The 22,103-nt window shown below is 40.3% G+C and overlaps 4 protein-coding genes across 10 annotated transcripts; 2 read left to right on the top strand and 2 right to left on the bottom strand.

The window, feature by feature from the left end:
- Positions 1–274: 274 nt before the first annotated feature.
- On the bottom strand, positions 275–4,760 carry cxcr3.2 (chemokine (C-X-C motif) receptor 3, tandem duplicate 2). Of its 6 annotated transcripts, none has more exons than XR_003981064.1 (4): positions 4,296–4,759; positions 3,056–3,148; positions 1,630–2,796; positions 275–485 (listed from the first exon to the last, which is right to left on the bottom strand). XR_003981064.1 is itself a non-coding variant. In XM_030392526.1 (4 exons), exons 3-4 carry the CDS (start codon positions 3,095–3,097, stop codon positions 1,690–1,692), a joined length of 1,149 nt encoding a protein of 382 aa, XP_030248386.1. In that variant the 5' UTR covers positions 3,098–3,148; positions 4,296–4,439; positions 4,701–4,760; the 3' UTR covers positions 275–1,689. The 6 variants fall into 6 exon arrangements, 5 of the variants coding, with proteins under 5 accessions (XP_030248386.1, XP_030248385.1, XP_030248388.1 ...); XM_030392526.1 differs by having other exon boundaries at positions 275–2,796; positions 4,296–4,439; positions 4,701–4,760; XM_030392525.1 differs by having other exon boundaries at positions 275–2,796.
- Positions 4,761–8,800: 4,040 nt separating this feature from the next.
- On the top strand, positions 8,801–9,901 carry cnfn (cornifelin). The gene is made up of 4 exons (XM_030394494.1): positions 8,801–8,929; positions 9,070–9,198; positions 9,286–9,422; positions 9,596–9,901. The coding sequence occupies exons 2-4, from the start codon at positions 9,072–9,074 to the stop codon at positions 9,683–9,685; spliced, it is 354 nt and encodes a 117-aa protein (XP_030250354.1). The 5' UTR covers positions 8,801–8,929; positions 9,070–9,071; the 3' UTR covers positions 9,686–9,901.
- A 502-nt stretch (positions 9,902–10,403) lies between these two features.
- tlr21 (toll-like receptor 21) lies at positions 10,404–16,143 on the top strand. Its single transcript, XM_030393866.1, has 2 exons — positions 10,404–10,476; positions 12,698–16,143. The coding sequence occupies exon 2, from the start codon at positions 12,819–12,821 to the stop codon at positions 15,750–15,752; it is 2,934 nt and encodes a 977-aa protein (XP_030249726.1). The 5' UTR covers positions 10,404–10,476; positions 12,698–12,818; the 3' UTR covers positions 15,753–16,143.
- prr19 (proline rich 19) lies at positions 15,907–22,029 on the bottom strand. Of its 2 annotated transcripts, none has more exons than XM_030393867.1 (4): positions 21,920–22,029; positions 19,183–20,348; positions 18,281–18,420; positions 15,907–17,870 (listed from the first exon to the last, which is right to left on the bottom strand). In XM_030393867.1, the coding sequence occupies exons 1-4, from the start codon at positions 21,976–21,978 to the stop codon at positions 17,271–17,273; spliced, it is 1,965 nt and encodes a 654-aa protein (XP_030249727.1). In that variant the 5' UTR covers positions 21,979–22,029; the 3' UTR covers positions 15,907–17,270. The 2 variants fall into 2 exon arrangements, with proteins under 2 accessions (XP_030249727.1, XP_030249728.1); XM_030393868.1 differs by having other exon boundaries at positions 15,907–17,789.
- Between the last annotated feature and the right edge of the window lie 74 nt (positions 22,030–22,103).

The following is a 22,103-nucleotide window of genomic DNA, read 5'->3' as shown; positions in this document are numbered from 1 at the left end:
AATTGAGAGATCTGCATTGAGGTGGCGGCTGCATGTTGTGCTGGATGAAAGCATTAGTGAGAACTTGAGATGCTGATGAATATATGAACAGGACACTATAATTTATCTCCAAAATATTTATTATTTAAAAAAAAAAAAAAAAAGGTTTGGTTTTACACAGTATTGAATGAGTCACGCTCTCTTATTTCCCGTTTTGCTGGACACAGTTCACTTTTGACGCACGCAGCTCACAGAACAGCTGCGAATGGATCAGAAAAAAAAAAGACAGGCAAAATGGGAAATTCAACATTTACAGCTTTTCAACATATATACAGACGTTTTCATTGTTTAGTAGGAAGAAACTACAAATTATCTTGGGGTAGCGTAACATTTACTGAGAGCCAGGATGTGAGATAAGGGTCTGGCTAGAAGCCAACGGCTACATCTTAGGTGCTGAACAAGCTTTTCTGGAAATATGAAGAAATCTATGTTTCACAAGATTTGACCTATAGACAAAAAAAAAAAAAAGCAATATGTTTTCACTGAGAGGTTACGTGATGGCGTCAGCATGTGGCGTTCTGTTTTACCACACGCGCCACCACACACCACCGCCACCACCCACTTAAGGACTTAAAAGAAACAACAGTAAAACAACGCTGCAGCTGCAGCACCAACATTAACATTTTAAAGCACCAGTGGTTAAAAACATCTTCCTGCCGAGAACTTTTTGTCTGGGGATGCACGATAGGGATTTTTTTCAAGCCGAATCTGACGACTGGCACCAATAAAATAACCGATAATATCACATTTTGGGATTTTTAAAAGGAATTTGTGAGCTTAATTCAATATTCCATAGCTCTGGTAATATCTGTTATGTAAACTGAACCCTTGTGGAACAGGTACCGCAAACTGCAGTCGTGGCGTCTAAAACTGTAAAAATGCGTCCACACACTTGTGACAACATGTTTAGCTCTCCCGTCTACTCTCAGACTCACAGACTTTGAGGCTCCTTCCCGGTGAGTCTGCTAAGACTGAGGGCTGTCGGGCTCCCTTGCAGACATTTTGAGCAGTTTATCGCCACTTTCTGTAAATCCTCATTTCCGCAGAATTTGCTTGAGGGTATTACCCACCATTCATAGCATTCTAATGTTAAACATAGAGTTAGGATTAGTTCTCAGGGGAAGCCCAGATGATGGCGCTCTTGAGTCTCTGGAATTTTTTTTTTTTTTAGAATTTCCTTGAGGAACTGATGCTCAAAAAAGCAAAAAGCTTTCGGAACACTAAAACTTCTTCCCTGAAACCTCTGACTGAAGAGGTTCCATTTGTGTATATATAGCATATGTATAAGTAATATGTTGGTATATATTGTCCTGCTTTAAAATGTTTTGTTAATACATATGTCAAAATGCAAATATAAAAGAGCTAAAGCCTTTCTACACAGGTGCAGCAGTTTTACAGCAGGAGCACGACCACAACTTGCACTTTTTTCTTCCTCTTCTGTGTTTATCCAACTTTAAAGGTGCATACCGCCACCTACTGTATTGGAGTGTGTAGATGCAGCTTTAATTAATAGCATGTAATGTAAATTTCCCAATCGTGCATCACTAGTTTAGACTTAATTAAACTGATTTTCTTTTAGGCATTTCTTACAAAATTTTTCTCACAGACGCGCTCATTTCTTCCTCTTCATTCCCGTCTCTCTGAGCAGTTTCACACCATGACAGAATAGGACGTGTTTTCGCTCTCTGCAGAGCTGAAGGATCCTGTGGTTCTCCTGAGCCTCCTCCTGCTCCACCCCTCCCCTCCCAGCAGTCCCCTCTGTCCCAGCAGCCCCTTGCACATTCTAACCAGCTCCCTCCTGAACTTCACCCCGACAAAGCCGTACAGGACGGGGTTCAGGGCGCAGTGAGACAGCCCCAAGCTCTCGGTGACCACGCGACTGATGTCCACCACACGGCCAAACTGGCAACCTCCAGTAACCAAATCGAGCTTTTCCAGACTATCCACCAGCTGGAAGCCGTTGAACGGCGCCCAGCAGATGACAAACACGGACACCAAGGAGATGATGAGCCGGAGCGACTTGCGCTTTTGGCGGCGGGTGGCGTTGCAGAGGGACCTGAAGATGCGGATGTAACAGTAGAGCATGATCAGCAGGGGGAGCACGAAACCCAGAACCACGCTGATGAGCTGCAGCCCCACCAGCCACTGAGTGGAGTTATCAGTGAACCACATCTGGCACATGTGCGCCGAATGACCGTCTATAGGGTTTGGCTTCACCACCTGTTTGAACGTGATGTCCACCACGCTCAGGCCCAGGCAGCACACCCAGATGACGGCGCACGCAATCTGCGCATGGCAGGTGTTGCGCTTCCAGCTGGAGCTGACTGCGTGGACGATGGCCAGGTACCGGTCGAAGCTGATGCAGGCCAGGAAGAGGATCCCACTGTAGCGGTTCAGGGAGAAGAGGGCACCGGAGAGCTTGCACACAGCCACGCCGAACACCCACTCGTGGGCCCACTGCACGGCGAACAGGGGCAGGGTGAAGGCCAGCAGGAGGTCAGAGATGGCCAGGTGGAGGAGGAAGGTGTCCGTAAGGGAGAAGGCGCAGGCCCCTCCGCACTGTGAGTTTCGGTAGCGTCGGATCACGCAGAGCACCAACACGTTGCCTACGACGGCCAGGACGAACACCAGGCTGTACACAACCGGAGAGTAGGTCTGCGCAAAGCTGTAGATGTCCTCCCGCGTGCACGGTTTCGCACGAACCTTGCTGGCGCCATCGGGGAAGGTGTAATTGTCATAGTCTTCCCCATAATCCTGCTGACAAGAGAGATGGGTTACTTCAAAAAACAACAACTCTATTTTACAGCGTTCACAGACTCTGTAATGTGGAAACCACTGTGTTATTTAAAACCACTGTGTTATTTAAATCCTCTCAATCCTCAGTCAGAGCACATTGGGGACAGGAAGATGTGTTTTAGTGTTCTATTTTATCAGATCACAGTTGAGTAACTCTAAACATAGAAAGTAATGTGCAGAGGAAGAAGTCTCAGTTAGGGTTGTAAGAATATCCACTCACCCAGTATGTATAATCGTCTGGGGTTGGGGTCACTTCATCCATATTTCTTCTTCTTCTTCTTCTTTTTTTTCAATCAAGGTGGCAGCAGAACACCTGAAACCTTTCCACAGTCAAGACAAGCACACTGGCAAACACTTCAAACATGCTCCTCACAAATGCCACCACTCCTCCAGATGAAAGAAAGAAGAAGTTGTATTTTCAGGAACTGAATCTATGCAGATTTTTAGACCGCCGCAAACAGAGCTATAGTGGGAACAGATGAGTGTCAGGGAAATTGTGACATTTTTCTTTTTTAAAAACGTGCTTACAGGCACCTATGACACTTCTTCAGACAGACGGACGGACAGACAGACAGACAGACAGACAGTGCATGACTGGTGTCCTGTATATGGAAACATATTTTCTATCGTCTGGGTTATGCACCCACATCTTCCCCAGATCCACGCTTACTTTTATCCAATATTATGTATTTAGTTTAAGGTTTTTTTTGTTTTTTTAAGAATCATGATGTCAAAAGGGAACACAGTTATATGGGAATTAACTTTCCAAACAAGCCCGCACAAACAGAGGAGAAGTGAAAGTGCCTGGTGGACAGAAATTGGCATTTGCTCCACGATGTTGTTCTTTATTTTCTTGTTTTGACACATTAAGCATTAAATCCCAGACTGTGGATTGTGGTAAAAACTTTCAGGGATGTTTCCTTTTTTTTTAAACAAATATATAATATAGTACTCCAGCACTTTTGCAAAGCTTTGTTCAAGTGAGGTTGAGGTCTTTTTATGTAAAGATGCCAAATGAAACAAATTAGTTCACAATGATAATAAAAATAATCTAGTTGCACCGTGAATCGAGAGAAGAACACGACTTACTTGCCCTCTGAGAGTCTTGTAAGGATGATAGGGTGCGAACTGATGTGCCGATGAAGGATGTACTGAATACTATATGTGATTGGGGGGGAAGACCACGGCAGGAAACGAAATCACTTGCTCATCTGTGCGGTTTAAAGTATCAGACTCTTTGGGGCCAACAGATACGTACAGAGCACAACGTCGGAGAAGCTTTGGACAAACTGATACCTAAAAGGCACCCGCAGGAATGCACCATGGAGTAAAAATGAACCGGGTAAAATGATAACAGTGATGTGACTCCATCCTGCAGATGCCTGATATGAGCGAAGATTAATTTAAGTAGAGACCAGGACCTGAAACTGATATTCTGTCAGCATTGCTCTTTTGTTTACCATGAAAGTTTGCAGGGGGTTTAGGGTGCTGGGCTTGTGGTAGGTGGTTGGTGGTTTTAAAGCAAATCCAGCTCATGAGAACTGACGGAGAGATAAACTGCAGGGGATGAGTCACAGAGACATTTTATTCCATCCTGCCACGTACTAGATCAGAGAGAGAGATAGAGAGAGACACAGGATAGACAGAGTGTGATATGCAAAGTCCCCTTTCAGCACAACTCTATGGTTTCTATAAAAAAAAAAAGATCCGTGTTAAATGTGTGAGGAACTGAACACTCTTGCGGTTTCTCCTGTCTTGTCCGAGGGCCTTTAGGTAAACTCTATTGTTGCGCCACACCAGCAACGATTTGCTTCCCTCTGCAACACACACCACAGAAAAATAATGTTAAAGTTAGTTATATGTACCGAATGTCTGCATGGAACCTGGCGAGGAGCGCATCGCAGACAGTTCCTGCTCCTCTTGGCTTCTCTAAGCTGCCTATTTAAGAAAAAACAAACACATTTGTCTGGTGCCATGACAACACACTGCCATGCATCACCATTTAAAAAAGGCAAAACTTGGATCATCTCCAGCTTTATGTTGTGACCGGCAGACCAATATGAAACCCTAGTGCTGCAAGAAAGTATGTACATGCCACTAGAGGCCAGAGTCTGATATCTGTGAGCTTAAAAACAATCTAATAAAAACATATCTCCTGACAGTCATTTCTTATAACAAAAACACATGACATAATCAAATAATTTCAGAAGCAACTCCTTAGATTTTTAGACTGAAGCATTGTGACTTACCAAGCAGGACTTTATACAGGGGCTGTGGCTCAGGGGTAGAGCCGGCCTCTTGTTATCAGAAGGTCACTGGTTTGATTCCCTGGGTCTGCTTGTCAAGCGTATGAATTGATAAGTCAAGTCGCTTTGGACAAAAGTGTCTGCTATATGTAAAAATCAATTTAAGTCTTTTAAATCATTACAGTTGCCTTTTGTATGGTTACGTCTCTTTTTATACTCTTTTGGATGCATTTAAAATCTGTCACTAGTTATTTGTTTCTGCTCCTTGTTATTATTTTATTTTAAAAGCAATTTCAACATTATCTTAATGACTTATTTCAATGCATTTCTATGTCCCTGTTAAGCACTTTGCCTTGCCTGGAGTCTGAATGGTGCGATATAAACTTGCCTGGCCTCATCAGCTCTCTCTGGTGGGCAAACGATGTAACAACACTGTTTCTGAGTACTTCAAACTGTCCGGCCTTTATTTCTTGTTATTAATTGGTCAGACAATGATGGAATGTTACCAAGTACAATTTTGAACACGAGTACTTTACTTGAGCATATCCATTTTTTTTATTTACAGTATCATAACTTACAGTAACTACATTGATTTGACAACTTTACCTACTAGTCACTCTGCTGGTTGCATGCTCCATCAGAGCCAAAGCACTGCCCTTTTAAATGAATGTACTTTTAAAAAAAAACAATAAATGACTCTGTTCTGGAACTGATTCCAACAATTGGCCAGGCTGAAAACCATTTGGCCCGTAGTATACAGCATCATCAGCTTCTAATACTTAAGTAAATCTATTGTCAGAAAACTACTTATCGATTTATCTGCATCAAGCTGAAACCTGCCGACATATCAACCTGGCTAATCTGTCGGTCAAGACACTGTATCTGTGAAACTTTAACCCTCTAATCAGCGGCCTTAATAACACATTGCTCAAAAGCTGTTTTCCAAAGAAACTGTTTTCTTTCAGTCAACTGAGAAATTCCAATCTAATTCTTACTACGCTCAACTTGCTCAGATAATGGAAAAGGTCTTATTAGGGGTTACAGTTTTGCAGATTTCAGCCATGCCCTGTTTAGAAACCCAATCACAGTGAGATAAAAGTCAAAAGTATTTGAAAAATGCACAACCACGTAAATCTGAGAGGATAACTGTAAGCTGTCCTTTAGGGGGTTTTGAAATTATAGATGCAGGGATGGAGTCACGGCAGAGCACAACAATGCTGCTATCCGTCTTGTCTTGCCAGGTGTTTTTTGTTTTCTGAGTTTTGTTTTTAATCTCACTGCAGTTTGTAATGTCAGACCACGATTTAAAGACACACCTCAGTAACCTATTTAGATAGGCCTCTTGATCTCCATGTATCAGGTTAAAAAAGTCTCCGAGCTCTCTTCCTGTCTAAGATTAGTTCCTGTGAGATGTCAGTAAACGTAATGTCTGAACATGACATAATCAAGGAGTGACTGTGCCTGTCATTTCTGTTACCACAGTCTCATCATTATGCCCATTTATAAATTGTACATAATGAGTGCATGTATAACATATATTATATTAAATATAAATCGCCTGCCCTTAATATAAAATTTAGAATAATGGTTAACTTCTGAGTTTTGTTTACACTGGCTTTACTTCCTCATTGTTTTGAGACTCACAGGCTACACTGCTGTATGTGGAAAAATACAGCCAACTTCAAAATCTGCATTTTCTCATTTACCTTCCTCAAATATAGATTTTATGTAGCACATTACATAGAAAAGTATTAAAGTGCTTTTGCCACAATCAGGGCTTACAAACTGAAAGGTGAAAAAATACAGAACTGAAAATACAGTGTCAGTCCACCAAATCAGGAAATAGTTCATGTTTATTATGCTAAATGGGTTAAGCATGACTAACAAGAACTAATGGGTGGCAGTTATACATTTGAATAAACTCCCTCAAAGTGTTCTTGAGATACTGCTTCACACTATGGAACGTCACATTCACCTTTGACCTTGGGCCACCAAAATCTAATCGGTTCATTCTTAGGTGTATATAGATATTTGGCCAAATATAAGGAAATTCCCCCACGGGATTCTTGAGATATTGCGTTCACAAGATGTGACATTCCAGTGACCTTTGACCTCTAAAATCTAATCAGTTCAGCCTTCAGTCCAAGTGCAGGTCTGTGACAAATTTGATGAAAATCTCTGAATAATATTCTTGAAATATACCTTTGACATTTGACCTCCAAAATTGAATCAGTTCATCCTTGAGTCAGAGTAGACATTTGTGCAAAGTTTGAAGAAAACCCCTCAAAACCTTCTTAAGCTATTGCATTCACAAGTGTGGCCTGGACTAACATGAGGCTGCAGCGACCTGACCTTTGACCTCCATAATCTAATCAGTTCATCCATGAGTTAGATTGGACATTTGTGCAAAGTTTGAGGAAAGTTTGTCAAAGCGTTCTTGAGATATCACGTTCACAAGAATGGCCTAGATTGACAGACAACCCGTAAACATAATGCCCCTGTCCCTGGCTATTGCCTGGGCGAGGGCATTAAAGTAAATCTAGTTTGTTTGTATTAAACAAACATTCACCGAAAATGTTATTCTACATTGTGACCTAAATTATGTTTGGGGTCAGAGAGCCAGAGCTTCTGGAGGAATAAACATGTGTCACAATGGATTCTGATATGATCCAGATCTGTTTAAAGAACTTGACTTTTGGGATTAAAAAGTGGATTTATCTTCAGTCCTGTTTATCAATCTCACTGCAGCGGCTATCTGCAGAGTTCACCTATTTTGTCAGGTGTTTATTTACTGTTATGTTGACTTCTGACTGGAGCTGGCGGGGGGAATCTACTTCAACATGACATTACAGAGAGGAGAGGGTACATAAAAGACAGAGAACCGGGTTCTCTTGTGAGTGCTGAGTTTCGTGAAAGGTAGTTTATGGCTAATGTACAGAAAAGTAATCTTGCTGTTTGTGACAGATAAAAACTGCAAGAGTAACGTGAATACATGCAAATCGCTTTGTTGGTTGTAACGACACCATTAAACAACCACCTCTGCTCATTAAAATATATCTGACGTGACTAATGTTTTATGTTTGACCTTCCTATCCTGGAAGCAGCATCAGGAGCCCTAATGAAACGCACCTTTATTTTGAGTAAATGTTGATTTCTCTGGGATTGCACACTGCTGTAAACATTTGGGATAATGTAAGGACACGACTTTACAAAATATATAACAGAGGCCAAGTAATTTTCAGACATATTCATGCAGAATTCCTGAATATTATGTCTTTAAATATTATCTAATTGTGTTTATCAGTTGATTTCATTCCATTATCCCTACATTATCCTCACACGTGTTGTGAACTGGTCACCATGTGAACATCAGGGCTTACAAATTCAAGTATGTACCAATGTCAACAGATATATTTCAGTCCAAGAGTACAAAACCTTTCTGACATCAGCTCTGGTTTGCTCTTGAGGGCCACAGCTCATTCTTGACTCATTTTTCTCCATTCATTGAGTCGGGCCCACAGTGTGTACACACACCACACCTACCACTATGCACTATATGCCGACTTTGTTCTTCAATTACTATACTGTGATAAAAGCTCTCCTCATGTTAGGTGCACCTTTTTGAAAGGAGTGAAACGCCCCTAAACTAAATATTTTAGTTTTATCTTTACAATGCTGATTGTTTGCCATTTCATATCAGCATAGAAACTGGGCTCCGGTGTACGGCTGATGTCACACTGTGTATAAGAGCCGTGTTCCTGCCGTTGCCCTCCTGTTTGTGGATTAACCCTGTGACCGTCTTCAACATCAGACCACTTTTTTCAGCTGCCACACACAAACATCCGAAGGTGAGACCTAGTTAGCCAAGATACAGTTTCATATTATAGCATCATGACTAAGTACAATTCCCTGGTTATTAAGACAGATCATGGAAATTAACCAATATGATCTGTTGCTCCTCCTTATATTTATTTTCCTGTGCTCGAAGCAATGGTGTTCCAGTCAAATGTGATCAGCTCGCAGCCTCAGGTCTCCGTCACACAGTACACCGTCTCCTCCGCCGGAATGTCAGACTGGAGTTCAAATGTGTGCGACTGCTGCGACGATTGCGGCATTTGTAAGTGTGTTTACGTGTGTTCGAGGAAGCAAGCAGAACTCAGCCGACAGTGTGAAATGAATTTAACAATGTGTGTTTCGCCTGCAGGTCTTTGTGCATCGTTCGTCCCATGCATCCTGGCCTGTAAGGTGGCTCAGGACAATGGGGACAGCTGCTGCGTGCCCTTCCTTCCTGGTGCCATGATTGCTTTAAGGACAAGCATGCGTGGCAGATACCACATTGGTGTAAGTGTCCTAAAGTTGTCTCAACACTAATTAGAACAGAAAAACAATAAAGCCGATTTTGTATTGAAAATAGTATGACATTTTGTGGTAAATGTGAAATGCAGAGACCAGGTGTTTGACCATGGGTCTTTAAAGAGTATTGACATTATTTTTACTGTGCTTGTGCCTCTCAGGGCTCCGTGTGTGACGATTGGGTGGTCATGGCCTGCCTGCCTTTGTGTGGACTGTGCCAGATGGCACGAGAGCAGAAGATGAGAGGATAAACGGAAAGAATGCTGAGTCCAATTTTCAAATAACAAGGAAGGAGAATTTACATTCTTTGGCTTGAAAACCTTTTCTGTGTCAAAGGATGGAGATCAAGGTTTACAATGTAAAAATAGGAGCCTGATAATCAGACTGAATTGCTGTTTTGCTTCATTTTATTATTCTTTAATATTATAGCCCATTATATACTACTGCAACTATACATGTTTAAAAATCAGAAATGTGAGAAGCGATACAGAGACGTGAAACCAGGCTAAATGATTCAGATTGAGGAAAATAAGACATATTTCAAAAGGCATTGAACTGTTACACTGAAACCATTGTCATTAATAATAAATGAAAAATAAAAAATGAAACAAACCAGTGAAGACACGAAGAATTAAACGCTGATATTAAGCAGCAGTAACTTTTCCCTTTAATTAAAATCAAAAACGTGATAGTTATTTTTCCATTACATTATTTTTGGACTGTAATTATACCTGAATCCTGCCCTTCCTGCATGCAATGTCAGTCAATAATGTATATCATGTATTCATCTAGTATTCTGTCATAGGAGTATTTATTTATGTCCAATTAATTGTATTTCAATAAAACTTAGTGGAATTACCATGCCTTTTTTTTTTTTTTTTTCATGATCTACTTGCAGCCACTGAATATGGAAGGAAATGAATGGGCTTGTCCCACCTTCCTCTTTCTGAGTTAATGTGTGTCTAAGATACAAGATGTACTCTGTCACTGACGCCGTCTAAAGAGGCACGGTGACGTGAATGACTGAAATTCATTTGAACAGGTAAGGCTGTACATGGCAAAATACTGTTGACAACTGAATATTAACTGCAAAATATATATTGTCATATTTAGCAATAACTGTATTTTTCTGATCAGACCACTGTCAGAGAGACTGTTTGAAAGATTTTATGAAAATGACTTCTCACAGGGCATGTATTGTTATTTTCCAGGTTTTAGATACCTGGATTACGTTGAAATGTATGAACGTTAAAGGACTGTCTCGGAAGTCTGCCTTATTGTGCCGATGCTGCCATTACTCACACAGGGATTGCCACATAACGTCGCTATAATTTTGCCGTCTATACTTTTGGTTTTACTATCTTAACCCTTTCGTGGCATGATTTTAACAAGACAAGGAAAATCTTTGAAGTGCAAGAGTAGAAATGTACAAAACAAAAAGACTCAAAATGAATAATATTAAATATAATAGAAATAGACAAACAGATGGAACTGTGCATATACATGTGCAGTGTTCATGTGAATGTGCAATGTTCCTAAGATACACATACAGTTTATACTCACAGGCAGACTGTTTGTATATACATGTGCAATATATGTCATTTTAACTAAGTGGTGAATAATTTGAGTCTTAGTGGATTAGGAGGTACTGGGTGCTGTGGTGTTGAGCAGTCTGATGGCTGATGGTATGAAAGAACACCCCCCCCCCCATGCGCTTTGAGGCATCTGGATTTAATCAACTGAAACAAAATGTAACACGAGGGCAGAGTAAAAAAGGGATATGAAAACACCACAAGAGGAACTCAGTTATCCCACTTCATGATTCAGGATTACGGGATGCTTTGAGCTGAAATTAATATACAAACCTGGTGAAGCCTGGTTTGATTCTGGCAACACCACTATAAAAACAGGACCAGTGTAATTTAAGTCTTTTGTTAAAGCACTTCATAAATAAATACAAAAGACACCTTTATTCTGACATCATGGCTTTATTTGATAAAAGTTTTTAAAAAAAAATTCCAAGTAGTGCTTAGGGTTGTACAGAGCCGATTTACAGTATATGTATCGGCCTATCAAATGTATGTTGCCCGATATGCACCGACATTAAAACTCTGCAGATAAAGATGCTCGGAGTATTTCAAAATCATTAAATTCCCTGTGAAAAAAACTGTTTCTGGACACTTAGCTCATTTTGAACTAGTAATTTACTGTTAAATTGCAATTGCTCTCTCCATTAAATATCTTTGTGTTTCATAACCACATTTTGAGAATCATTGCAAAAAATGTGGGTATATCAGCCACTTTATCAATACTGGAGTTTTTTTAGTTCCTAATAGTAGCAAAGAGACATAAGTCAATGTTCGAAATGGTTTTTAAATTCTTAACATTTTTTATACATCCACCTATGAATATCAATCCACGTATCATTTAAAGTACGAATCCAGGACTCACATGTACAGTACGGGTGCTGATATGGTTATTGTGGTAACATGTTTGCATTAGCAGTGTTGACGAGACTTAAACTACATGTAGTTGAACTACATAGCTTAACTACAATTTGCTGTAACTTGCTGGTAGTTAAACTACATTCATATGTTGTGCTGCGTCAAGTATTCTCAACAACTTTTTGTGTCATTTTTTGTAGTTTAACTACTCAATTTACAAACTACAATTCTGACCAATAATATGATGATGATATGATGATGATTATTAAGAAAAGACCTATATAATATACATTTTATTTTATTTTTCTTTGATGACAAAGAGGATAAGGTGGAAGCCTTTGTGAATTCACCGGATGAGTCCCCACAAAATGCTTTCAAATCTCTACCCAAAATGTCCAAAGCCAGCGCAGCATGTGAGTGGCTTTTTAGTGTTGGTAAAGATGTTTTTAGTGCCAAAAGGAACCGGCTGTCTGATAAAAACTTTGAGAGACTTCTCATGTGTCGTGTCAACAAGGGATAAAGGGATTAAAAAATAAAACTTGAGCTGAGAGGCATACTCATATAATGAGTATAAGTAGTTGCTCAAGCTACTTTTTTTAAGCAGTAGTTTTACAAAACTACATTTCTCCACGGGTAGAAATGTCGTTTGTTCAAACTACTGCCAGGCTGAACTACAGGTAGTTTTACAAGCTGCGCTTGCAAAGTAGCTTCCCCAACACTGTGCATTAGTTTAGTTCTGCTTAGAAAGTAGGAAGCCAGGTTTTAACTTCTGTGACTTCAAACATGTGATATGTGAATTGTCCTGCTCTCTGTCCTCAGATTCAACTGATGAAAAACCCCAGGACCTTGTTAGCAGACATTTGCAGCATATTCAAGTCAACAAAAGACACTAATGAATGAGATTTAAAGCACAGCTTCTCTGGATGACAACAAGAGAAAAATGGGGAGTCTAACTCATCTGCTGTTGTCAGTGACAGTTGCCCTTGGTGCAGTTGAACTTATCAGTGGCTACAGCTTTCAGAACTGCATCGAAGTCCCATTCTCCCGTGGAAAAAGTTTCAATTGCATTCGTCGAAAGAGCAAGATCATGAAGGATCTAATAGACGGCCTGCCGGAAACTGCCATCAATCTCACCATCACTGTTAATCCTGTGTGGCAAGTTCCCAAAAACAGCTTTGTCAAACTACCAAACCTTCAAAACCTCAGACTAGATCAAAATAAATTGAGGGCCATCGAACAATTTGCTTTCCAAAAATTGAATCATCTCAAGTCTCTTAATATGTCCGTTAACAATATATCAGAGCTCAACTCTTCTGTGTTTCAGGACCTGCACAACCTCACCTTTCTCTTTCTGACAAACAACCGTCTAAAGCAGATCCCTGAGGGCATTTTCTCCAATGTTCTCAATCTCAGGACTTTAACCCTGAGGCAAAATGTACTGATGAATTTCTCAGGGATTGCTGAGTCTGTGTCACATCTGAAACACCTGACCATGCTAGATCTTTGCTTTAACAATTTGACTTCTCTTCACTCAAACGCGTCACTACCCAAATCCCTCACTACGTTATACATATGCCGGAATAACCTGCTTACGTTGGGATGTAAGCATTCATTTCTAAGGTTCATTCAGGTGCTGGATTTTTCATACAATTCTAGGCTCCCTGCGAAGGCTTTTCAAGATGTGGATTTAAGCCGTATCAACTATCTGCGTTTGCGTTCGAGTGTCAAGATATTAGAGTTTTTAAACATCAGCAATGTTCCCGTAAATCATGTTGATTTCTCAGGCACAAGTCTAAACAATGACACCCTACTCATGGAGCTATGTAGATTATTGAAAAAAGCAAAGTGGATTAAAGATTTGAATCTGGATAGTAACGGGATTAGGAATCAAACATTTGACATACTGCGCTATTGTCCGGAAATCACAAGGGCTTTGAATCTATCACGCAATAACCTGAAAAGCCTAGGTTGTCTCAAATTTCTCATGTGGCAGACACATATTAAAGGCATCACTGCAGAGCATAACCATTTTACCTCCCTCCCGTCCTGTCGGAAAAAGGGTTATTTCAAAGATCTGGAAGATCTGAGCTATCGTTACAACCGCATCCTCTCAGTCAACTCTCATGCTTTCTTTCATACACCAAATCTCAAGTTGCTAAAACTTAACATAAACACGATTGCATTTCTCGATCGTAAAGCTCTCAAAGGGCTAAAAAAGCTTGAGACACTTCGCCTGGACAACAACCTCTTAACAGACTTGTACAATAACACCTTTGAAGACCTTTTCAATCTGCAAACTCTTAACCTGCGCAACAATCGCATTGCTGTCATTTTTAATGGGACCTTCCTCAATCTCGGGAATCTGACTATACTTGACCTAGGAGGTAACAAGATAACTCATATTCAACCATCTGGCCTTGAGGGACTGAAAAGTCTGTCAAAATTCTATCTAGATGGAAACAATTTCAAGCAGATTGACACTACCCTCCACAGTGTATTTCAAGACACACTAACAACGCTGGATTTACAACGCAATCAGATTTGCTTCCTCAAAGAGGACGTCTCCTATTCACCATTTATGAATCTCAGCCGCCTCAGTGATCTTAAATTGGATGGGCAGCAGCCTTATGGTCTCAATATTTTACCCCGCAATTTATTCCGTGGCCTCCACTCACTGAAATCTCTGTATCTCACCAACAATGAGATCCCTGATCTTTCTCCTGATGTCTTTGATGATCTGACGGGCTTAAAATTTCTAACACTGGATAACTGCTGTCTTGGGGTGGCACACCTAAAACCAGGAGTCTTTAAAAATCTAAGAAATTTGACCAAACTGGTTTTAGAAAACATGAGAATGCAGAACTTTTCGGAAGAAGTTTTTAGGAATCTCACACAGTTAAGCCAACTGCAGCTCAACCACAATGCGATACAGAGCATTACTCTAGATGCACTAGACAGTTTGCATAAACTCAGCTACCTTGACATGCGTGGTTCTTCTTTGAGCTGCACTTGCAAGAACACCTTGCTGCAAAACTGGACAGTGAATAACACAAAGGTTCAGGTGGTCTATCTCTACAATCTGACGTGTCCACATGATCCAAAACAAAAATTCTACAACTTTCATACCAACGTTTGTTACATAGATCTAGGGGAGTACCTGTTCCTTAGCACAGCACTTGTGATCTTTCTGTTCACACTCATTCCTGTACTTTATGTCAAACTCTACTGGAGAATGAAGTACAGTTACTATGTTTTCCGCTCTTGGTTCAGTGAGAGGTGGCGCAGACTCAGAGAGGAGGAGGAAAATTGCAAATACGATGCATTTGTTTCCTATAATTCCTCTGATGAACAGTGGATCATGGACCAGTTGCTGCCCAACCTCGAGGGAAAGGGGTCGTCTTTCAAACTTTGCCTGCATCACAGGGACTTCGAGCCAGGACGTTATATTGTGGACAACATCGTCTCTGCGGTTTATGGCAGCCGTAAAACTATTTGTGTGGTGAGCAAGAATTTCTTAAGAAGTGAATGGTGTTCTCTAGAAATCCAACTGGCCAGCTACAGATTGTTCGATGAGCTCCGGGACGTTCTCCTGCTGGTGTTTCTCGAGCCAATCTCTGAGAGGCAGCTGTCGTCCTATCACCGCATGAGGAAAGTGATGTTGAAAAAGACTTATCTGCAGTGGCCTGGCCCAGACTGCATTGACCCAACGCAGGCCCAAGAACTGTTTTGGAATCAGCTTCGTAGGGCAATAGGAACAGGGAGCAGGCTCGAAACTGAAGAAAATTACATGAGCAAAGGTCATGCAACTGAAAGCAATGAAACTGAACATTGTGAGACTTACACATCAGATGAAAACTTCTACCTGTTACCTTAAAGATATTTAACATTTTATATAGGTTTGCCTTGGTATGTTAAATATCGTACTGTCATTCTCTCTGCTCTGGGAAAGGGTCACGACAATATGATGTAAATTTGTAGTGATGCCATGTAAGACTTATAAAATGATTTATACAAGCATGAATCAAATGTTATTTAGTATCTTATGCTCAGTTTAATTGTTAGTGATGCCTGATATTTCATCTCTGTTGCACAATTGTACAAATGTGTTACCTTGCATTTAAATGTAGCCCACATACACAACAAAAGATCAAACAGCTTTCACAATCGCACATGTTATGCCAAAATTATTGGTTTGTAAAGAATTTCCCATTATAGCACCTGTGTTAATGAAGATACCATACTTGTTAATATACAGTTCTGCATATAAAAAAAAAAAATGCTCCAAGTATGCAAACGATACATAATTGTGTGTTTCTATAGGTCAGCAGAAATGGGACAAAATCATAAATGTTAACTGTTGAGGCAGTTATTGCTATGACTTTTCAAAAGGAATTCTGAGGAAAACCCGAGCACAATATCAAATATTTTTATGTGTAAATGACTGATACAGAAAATAGTTTTGGAATCGGTTCAGTTAATTGCCTGACCTGGCAGCCTCTAAAATGTAATTTTATGATTATAATACTTCATCCAGAGTCCACAGAAAATAAACAAAATTCATTAAAACCTTCTTGCTACATCTTTCCACTGCCCAAAATACAACCAATTCTGGTTAAGTCAAAATAAACCTTCAATTCACAGCATTAGATTTGAAATTATTCTGACTCTACATGCCATTCTTCTCACTCCTCTACCGCTAGTTTCACCTCTAGCTTGGTGAATTAAGGGTTTGTTTGGACCAAACCAGAGTTAGTGATTGTTGGAAAAGTGGAAAGATGAATCAAAATTGCTGGATATTGAGTTTTATTTTGGTTCTGTCGACTCTGATTTGAAGTGTGTTTGATGATAATAAAATGACTGTTTCTGCAAATGTAATCTGGTGGACTTGGCAAGATTGATGAAGCAGCTGTACCTCGTTAAACAAACAAGGACTTTAGTCTATAACAAGGCATATAGACTAGACTAAAGTCTATATATCTTTAGTCTATATAGGAGGAATATCTCTCAGAAGATATCCTTTCCATAATGTTGTAGACACCAAGAAAAAACAATTAGAGCCTGTCAGTGAAAAAAACAAACACTTTTAGTTTACACACTTTAAGGGTCAAAGTCGCCCTCAAAGAATATGTTGCAGCTATTAAGTCTATGTTGTTACAGCTGAGGTGATCTCATAAACCGATTCCAAAACTTTTTAAAAACCTATTAGACATTTCCACACCAAAATATGTAAAATTATTTCCAAACAAAGTTTTAAAATAGCAGAACTACACTTTAGTATAGTGTTTTCAATAAAATATGGGCACATAACACATGTCTTTGCTAACTGTGATGAAAATGTCTTTATGCTGTGAATTAAGAGTACTGTATTTTTAGCCAAAGATATGTTTGCATGTTAGTACAGTCTCATAGGAGGGAAGGACCAGTGCTCAGGGCTCGGCAAAAAAGAAAGGGGAGGTGCTGGGTCTCTTTCAAGCATGTGCGATGGGGGGTAATGCATCATATCAGTGTGGTGGAACCTGAGTGGAGGGCAAGCTGGAGTGTGACTGAATCGGCTGAAAGGCTGGAAGTGGTTGAGCTGTTGAGGATGGTAAGTTTGGGCAGAGAAGGAGGGACCAAAACAGCATTGGTCAGTTTCACATGGGCCTTGGTCCGGGGGAAAGTACACTCGGTCTGCTAAACGTCTATCTTGCAGCTGTGCTTGATAAGCTGTGCTCCCTGCAACTACTCTGGTGTGGTTCATAAAGCTGTTTTCAACTGAACCAAACATAACAGTTTCTTTAGTCTTTGGCCTGTTGAATCTTTCTTCCCAGCACTGAGATGCTGATGCTTTTCCTCCCCAGCATGAGGTGGAGGAGGGAGCGAACAAATGATCAGTGGTTGAAACTCCGGAGGGCTCAGAGTCCATGCAGAACTGAGGAGAGGGAGAAGGTCTGAGGATATCATTCAGCTGGTCAACAGAAGTCTCTGCAGGGCTTGTCAACCATTCAGCAGTCTTCACATGAGAACAAGAACACAGAGTAATGGAATCTTAAATTATATATGGTTTATTGAAGGAACAAGTAGGCCAAATATAAAATTAACTTAAAGCTACAACAAGGAACTTGTTAGTAAACTTTACTTAAAGTAAACTTTGTTCCAATGCTGCACCTTCTTTGTAGCTACTTTCATCAGACTGTGAGACTCCTCAATTCATCCTCGGAACCTTATTTTATGATTTATCCAACCCGATGACAGGCATTAAGAGTAACTATAATTTTCAAAACACAAATAGCCAATCTTATTGCTGATATTCTTGTTTTCTTATGTAGGTCATATAGACGGATCAGTATTAAATTTAGGCAGTTACAAGTTCCTTGTTGTACGCATATGTAAGAGAGCAGCGGAGTAAACTTGACTTCTTACCTGTCTCATGTTGTGGTGTAGCTGTGGACTGGAATTCCAGTTAAAATGCCTACTTCTCGTCTGTTTGAAAGATGTGGTTTTGTGCTTGTCAAAACATGGCCGACTGCCATTGTCTGCTTGAAATGCTGTTGGGAATGCATCTGAAAAGAAGAATATATAACCGAACACCTGCCCACAAACTGAGATGTATGCAGTGCTTACTACTGCTTTTTTGAAAACAAAACATTTACTATATGAATCCATGTATCTTTGGTCAGCTGTCAAAAGTCACTTTAACATTTCCTACTGTTTCTGCAACACATTGAAAGCATTTAACAGTGGATCAGTTTGAAATATGTCAGAGAGTTGTTTTATACAGTCTGTGGAAATAGTAATCCTACAAAAAGTGAACAAATCCTCTGCCATCATTGTGTGGATCAACTCTCCTCACTATGTATTGGTTTAAAAAGCGGAACGATGGAAAGTAATATAACCGGTGTATGCCCAAACACCCTCTACCATCTAATTTACATGCAAACATTATTCCTTCTGTTCACAAAGGTCATTAAGAGACCCCTTCCTAATGTGCTTTAAATGTGCTCTAAGTAATGACGGACAAAATCCAGAGTCCTTGTTTTGTGCAAATTGTATTCCAAATGAAAGAATCTTTAAATGGCCAGTGTGAACCAGAGAAATGATGACAGTGAGAAATATCTGTTTCAGTGCTCTAATAGGCTAATGTTTGAGGACAGACTTCAAAAACTGTGAAATTATCCCTAAAGTCACTGGCACTGATCTTTGTACTTTGCAGTGAGCCCAATATCTGGTGGTGATAATACACAAATATAATAGCAGTAATTCTCAACAGTATTGAAGAAGACTGCCAGCTAGTTAACCCAAGTAAAAACAATGAATGTGTCTACCTGTGGGCAAGAGCTCATCTTCATCTACCATGGTTGGCTCCTGATCCTGGACCTCCTTTGCGGGAGTACCACCAAAGCTGAGAGATCGCTGCACCTTGAGGAGGTTTTCCTTCAGATGGGGTCCATGCCTCTCCTGTAGAGCTTTCAGCAGCACCTCCCTGCACTCGGCCACCAGGCTTCTCCCTCTCATGAGGGGGAACTGCAGACAGTCACACAAACTCGCTGCCACTGCACTGACAGATTTAAATACACTGTCCGGATCGAGTCTTCGGTGCTGTATGTCGAAGCTGTCGGCAGTGGGGGAGCTGGAGAGCTGAACTGGGCTTTGGTGGACATGATGAGCTCGTACTTGGTGGGCAGGAGACTGACAGTTCTTTGGCGTTTGTACCAGAGTGGAAATCATGTGACCTTCTACCTTCATGTTTAGGGCATTCACTTTTTCTGTGTTAACAGTGGGAGCCAACGGTTTAGATGAGTTGATGGTTTTAAAACTTCCAGATGAAATATTAAGTTGTTGCTGTGGTCTCTGCCCTGGTGTAAGATCTGATCCCTGACTGAATTTCTTCTCTTTCTCCAGGCAGGCATCATTGGCCTTCATTGCAGGACCTGCTTTATTTTCAAATAGCATAATCTCACCAGTATCAGCACACAACAAATCATTAGTGGAAAGAGGAGAAGGAATGTGGGATGTTGAAGGTGGGTATGAATCTTTCTTCTGCTCACTTAACAGGCGTTCAATGTCGATAGATTTCACTTCGTGGTTGAATAAGCCTTGGTGTCCTAACAGTCGACTGTCTGTGATAATACTGGGCTCCTGTGAAGTAGGGACGACATTTGGACGACTACAAGAGCTACTGTGGCAGTAGTTATGATGATGAGCTATGTCTGTGCTGGTTTGGCAACGGCAGTGATGGTGATGCGGTTTGAACTTTGAGGCTTCTTTCCCACCACCTCTCATCTGACTCCTCTCCTTACGGCTCCTCAGTCGTTTCATTTTGTGCTGCCCATCTGTCGTACTATGACGGTTGAAACATCTGCTGTCTGCAGTGGATGTGTTCACTGAGCAACATTTTTTATCCGTTGTTTTTAACTGCCTGTCGAAAACATTTAAGGTCTTTCCTTTGTCTGTTAAAGTCCTGCAAATGCGGCTCATACTGCACTGGATTCTGCAGAACGATAACTGTGGTTAGACATGTGTAAGTGAGATGGTAGGAAACAGATCAAAGGAGAGTTGGATAACATCTACAGCAGCCCTATTCAACCACTTCTTTAGTAGGGCCAAATTTCAAAAAGTGCAGTTCCCATGGGGGGAGGCTTTTACATCCTCTATGTCAGACCTGTAAAACTTGTTAAAACAATGCCCTTTATTCTTCTTCTTAGCTTTGTATAAACGTTTTTTTCTATTGTATAAGAAACAATATACAAGTGTGCAGGAGTGGGCTGTCTGTTGTAAATTCACTCTGCTTAAACAGCACGGGTTCAAACTTTTTAATGAAAAAAAGGAGAATTTTGGTGTTTGGCAACAGATATAACTAATTAGTGGGCCAATTCGCCTGTTAAATGGGTACTGTGTAGTTCTGGAGAAGAAATTCAAACTCATGAGGTAATAAACAAACTCAAAAATATATATATATTTTTTCATACTTGAATAAACAAGCTGTTCTCAGAGGAAAATAAGGTCTCCTGAACACTGTTTGAAGCTAGAAAGGTGGCAGGGTCAGCAAAATATAAACAAAGTTGAACAGTAAAAAATTGTGTTGTTCTCTAAGGGTCAGTTTGTTTATTCAGTCATGAAAATGAATGTTTGTTTATTTAATTTGTTTATGCATAAAACACATTCAATGAAAATATTTCTCTTCTGATTAGAATTCCTTCCCCAAACTACATAATGCACCTTTAACAAAATGATCTAAGGGCCTGAATGAGTTTGTTTAAGGGCTGCATTTGGAAGACGGGCCACCAGTTGAGTAGGTCTGCGCTACAGGATGCTGTTGAACATCAATGACCTCAACTCTATGACTAGATTATCAAAAAAATACAGAATTTCAATGGCAATGGCTGAATCTAAATGTCAATCTTCTCAGCTTGCGGACTTCGATCATACATAAGGTGATGTTTTATCAGTGCATGCCAAATGTATTTTTCTTAATAGTTCATGACAATTTGAACATTGAGAATTCATGCAAGATCGTGCAAATCAGTGCAGTGGATAGTTTAGCAGGGACAGACAATAGTTAAATTTACACTGAAACACTAAATTTCCATGACTATTATTTTGCTTATGTTGTATTTCACCATCTATTCCACATCAAACGGCCACAATTTCCAGATTACAAGAATGAAAAAATCCTAATTATTAAGCCTGGGCATCTGCATGTGTGCAATATCATATTGAAATTTTAAAACAAAACAGATGTCTTCAAAATACCATACTGTATAATTGGTTAACATCCTAAACAAATTCTTCTGATCTGTTAAATGATGAATGTCGCCTCAACTGACACTTGGATTCTGGATTACCGGCTGCTGGCTAGCTTGTTAGGCTGTTAGCAAACAGGTGACCATAACGTCAACCACCAGGTGCACTTTAACTTGAAGCACACGTGTTTTGAGTTATTTAGCTGCAACTGCAACGAAACATGGTCACTAAGTTCCACTTTAAGCTCGTGTCATGCAAGACAAACGAAACAAACACTTTTAAACAAACCCCCAATCATTAATTTTCAACTTGGCTTACCGAAATTGTCCGCAGTCGCGTCTTTGCTGCATGCAAAGTGTGTCGTTGCTCGGCAACATGGCGCAGCCGTGATTCTCTGCGCAGCACCAACGTCCACGAACACCACAGAGCAGGACGAATCCACTTACACCGACGAGGGGGTAGAACTGTCTGATCTTTTAGATTATTTTGCGCTTCAACAATG

Source organism: Sparus aurata, chromosome 17 (genome assembly GCF_900880675.1).
Source record: "Sparus aurata chromosome 17, fSpaAur1.1, whole genome shotgun sequence".
Taxonomy (NCBI): Eukaryota; Metazoa; Chordata; class Actinopteri; order Spariformes; family Sparidae; genus Sparus; species Sparus aurata.
This window is presented reverse-complemented; position numbering and strand designations above follow the sequence as displayed.

Coding starts and splice junctions, on each gene's coding strand:
- cxcr3.2 (XM_030392526.1), bottom strand. CDS start 3,097: ATGGATGAAGTGACCCCAACCCCAGACGATTATACATACTGG. Junction 2,797..3,055: donor CAGACGATTATACATACTGG/GTGAGTGGATAT, acceptor CTCTCTTGTCAG/CAGGATTATGGGGAAGACTA.
- cnfn (XM_030394494.1), top strand. CDS start 9,072: ATGGTGTTCCAGTCAAATGTGATCAGCTCGCAGCCTCAGGTCTCCGTC. Junction 9,199..9,285: donor CTGCGACGATTGCGGCATTT/GTAAGTGTGTTT, acceptor TTTCGCCTGCAG/GTCTTTGTGCATCGTTCGTC. Junction 9,423..9,595: donor GTGGCAGATACCACATTGGT/GTAAGTGTCCTA, acceptor TGTGCCTCTCAG/GGCTCCGTGTGTGACGATTG.
- tlr21 (XM_030393866.1), top strand. CDS start 12,819: ATGGGGAGTCTAACTCATCTGCTGTTGTCAGTGACAGTTGCCCTTGGT.
- prr19 (XM_030393867.1), bottom strand. CDS start 21,978: ATGTTGCCGAGCAACGACACACTTTGCATGCAGCAAAGACGCGACTGC. Junction 20,349..21,919: donor CGCGACTGCGGACAATTTCG/GTAAGCCAAGTT, acceptor ATCGTTCTGCAG/AATCCAGTGCAGTATGAGCC. Junction 17,871..18,280: donor TACACCACAACATGAGACAG/GTAAGAAGTCAA, acceptor TCTCATGTGAAG/ACTGCTGAATGGTTGACAAG.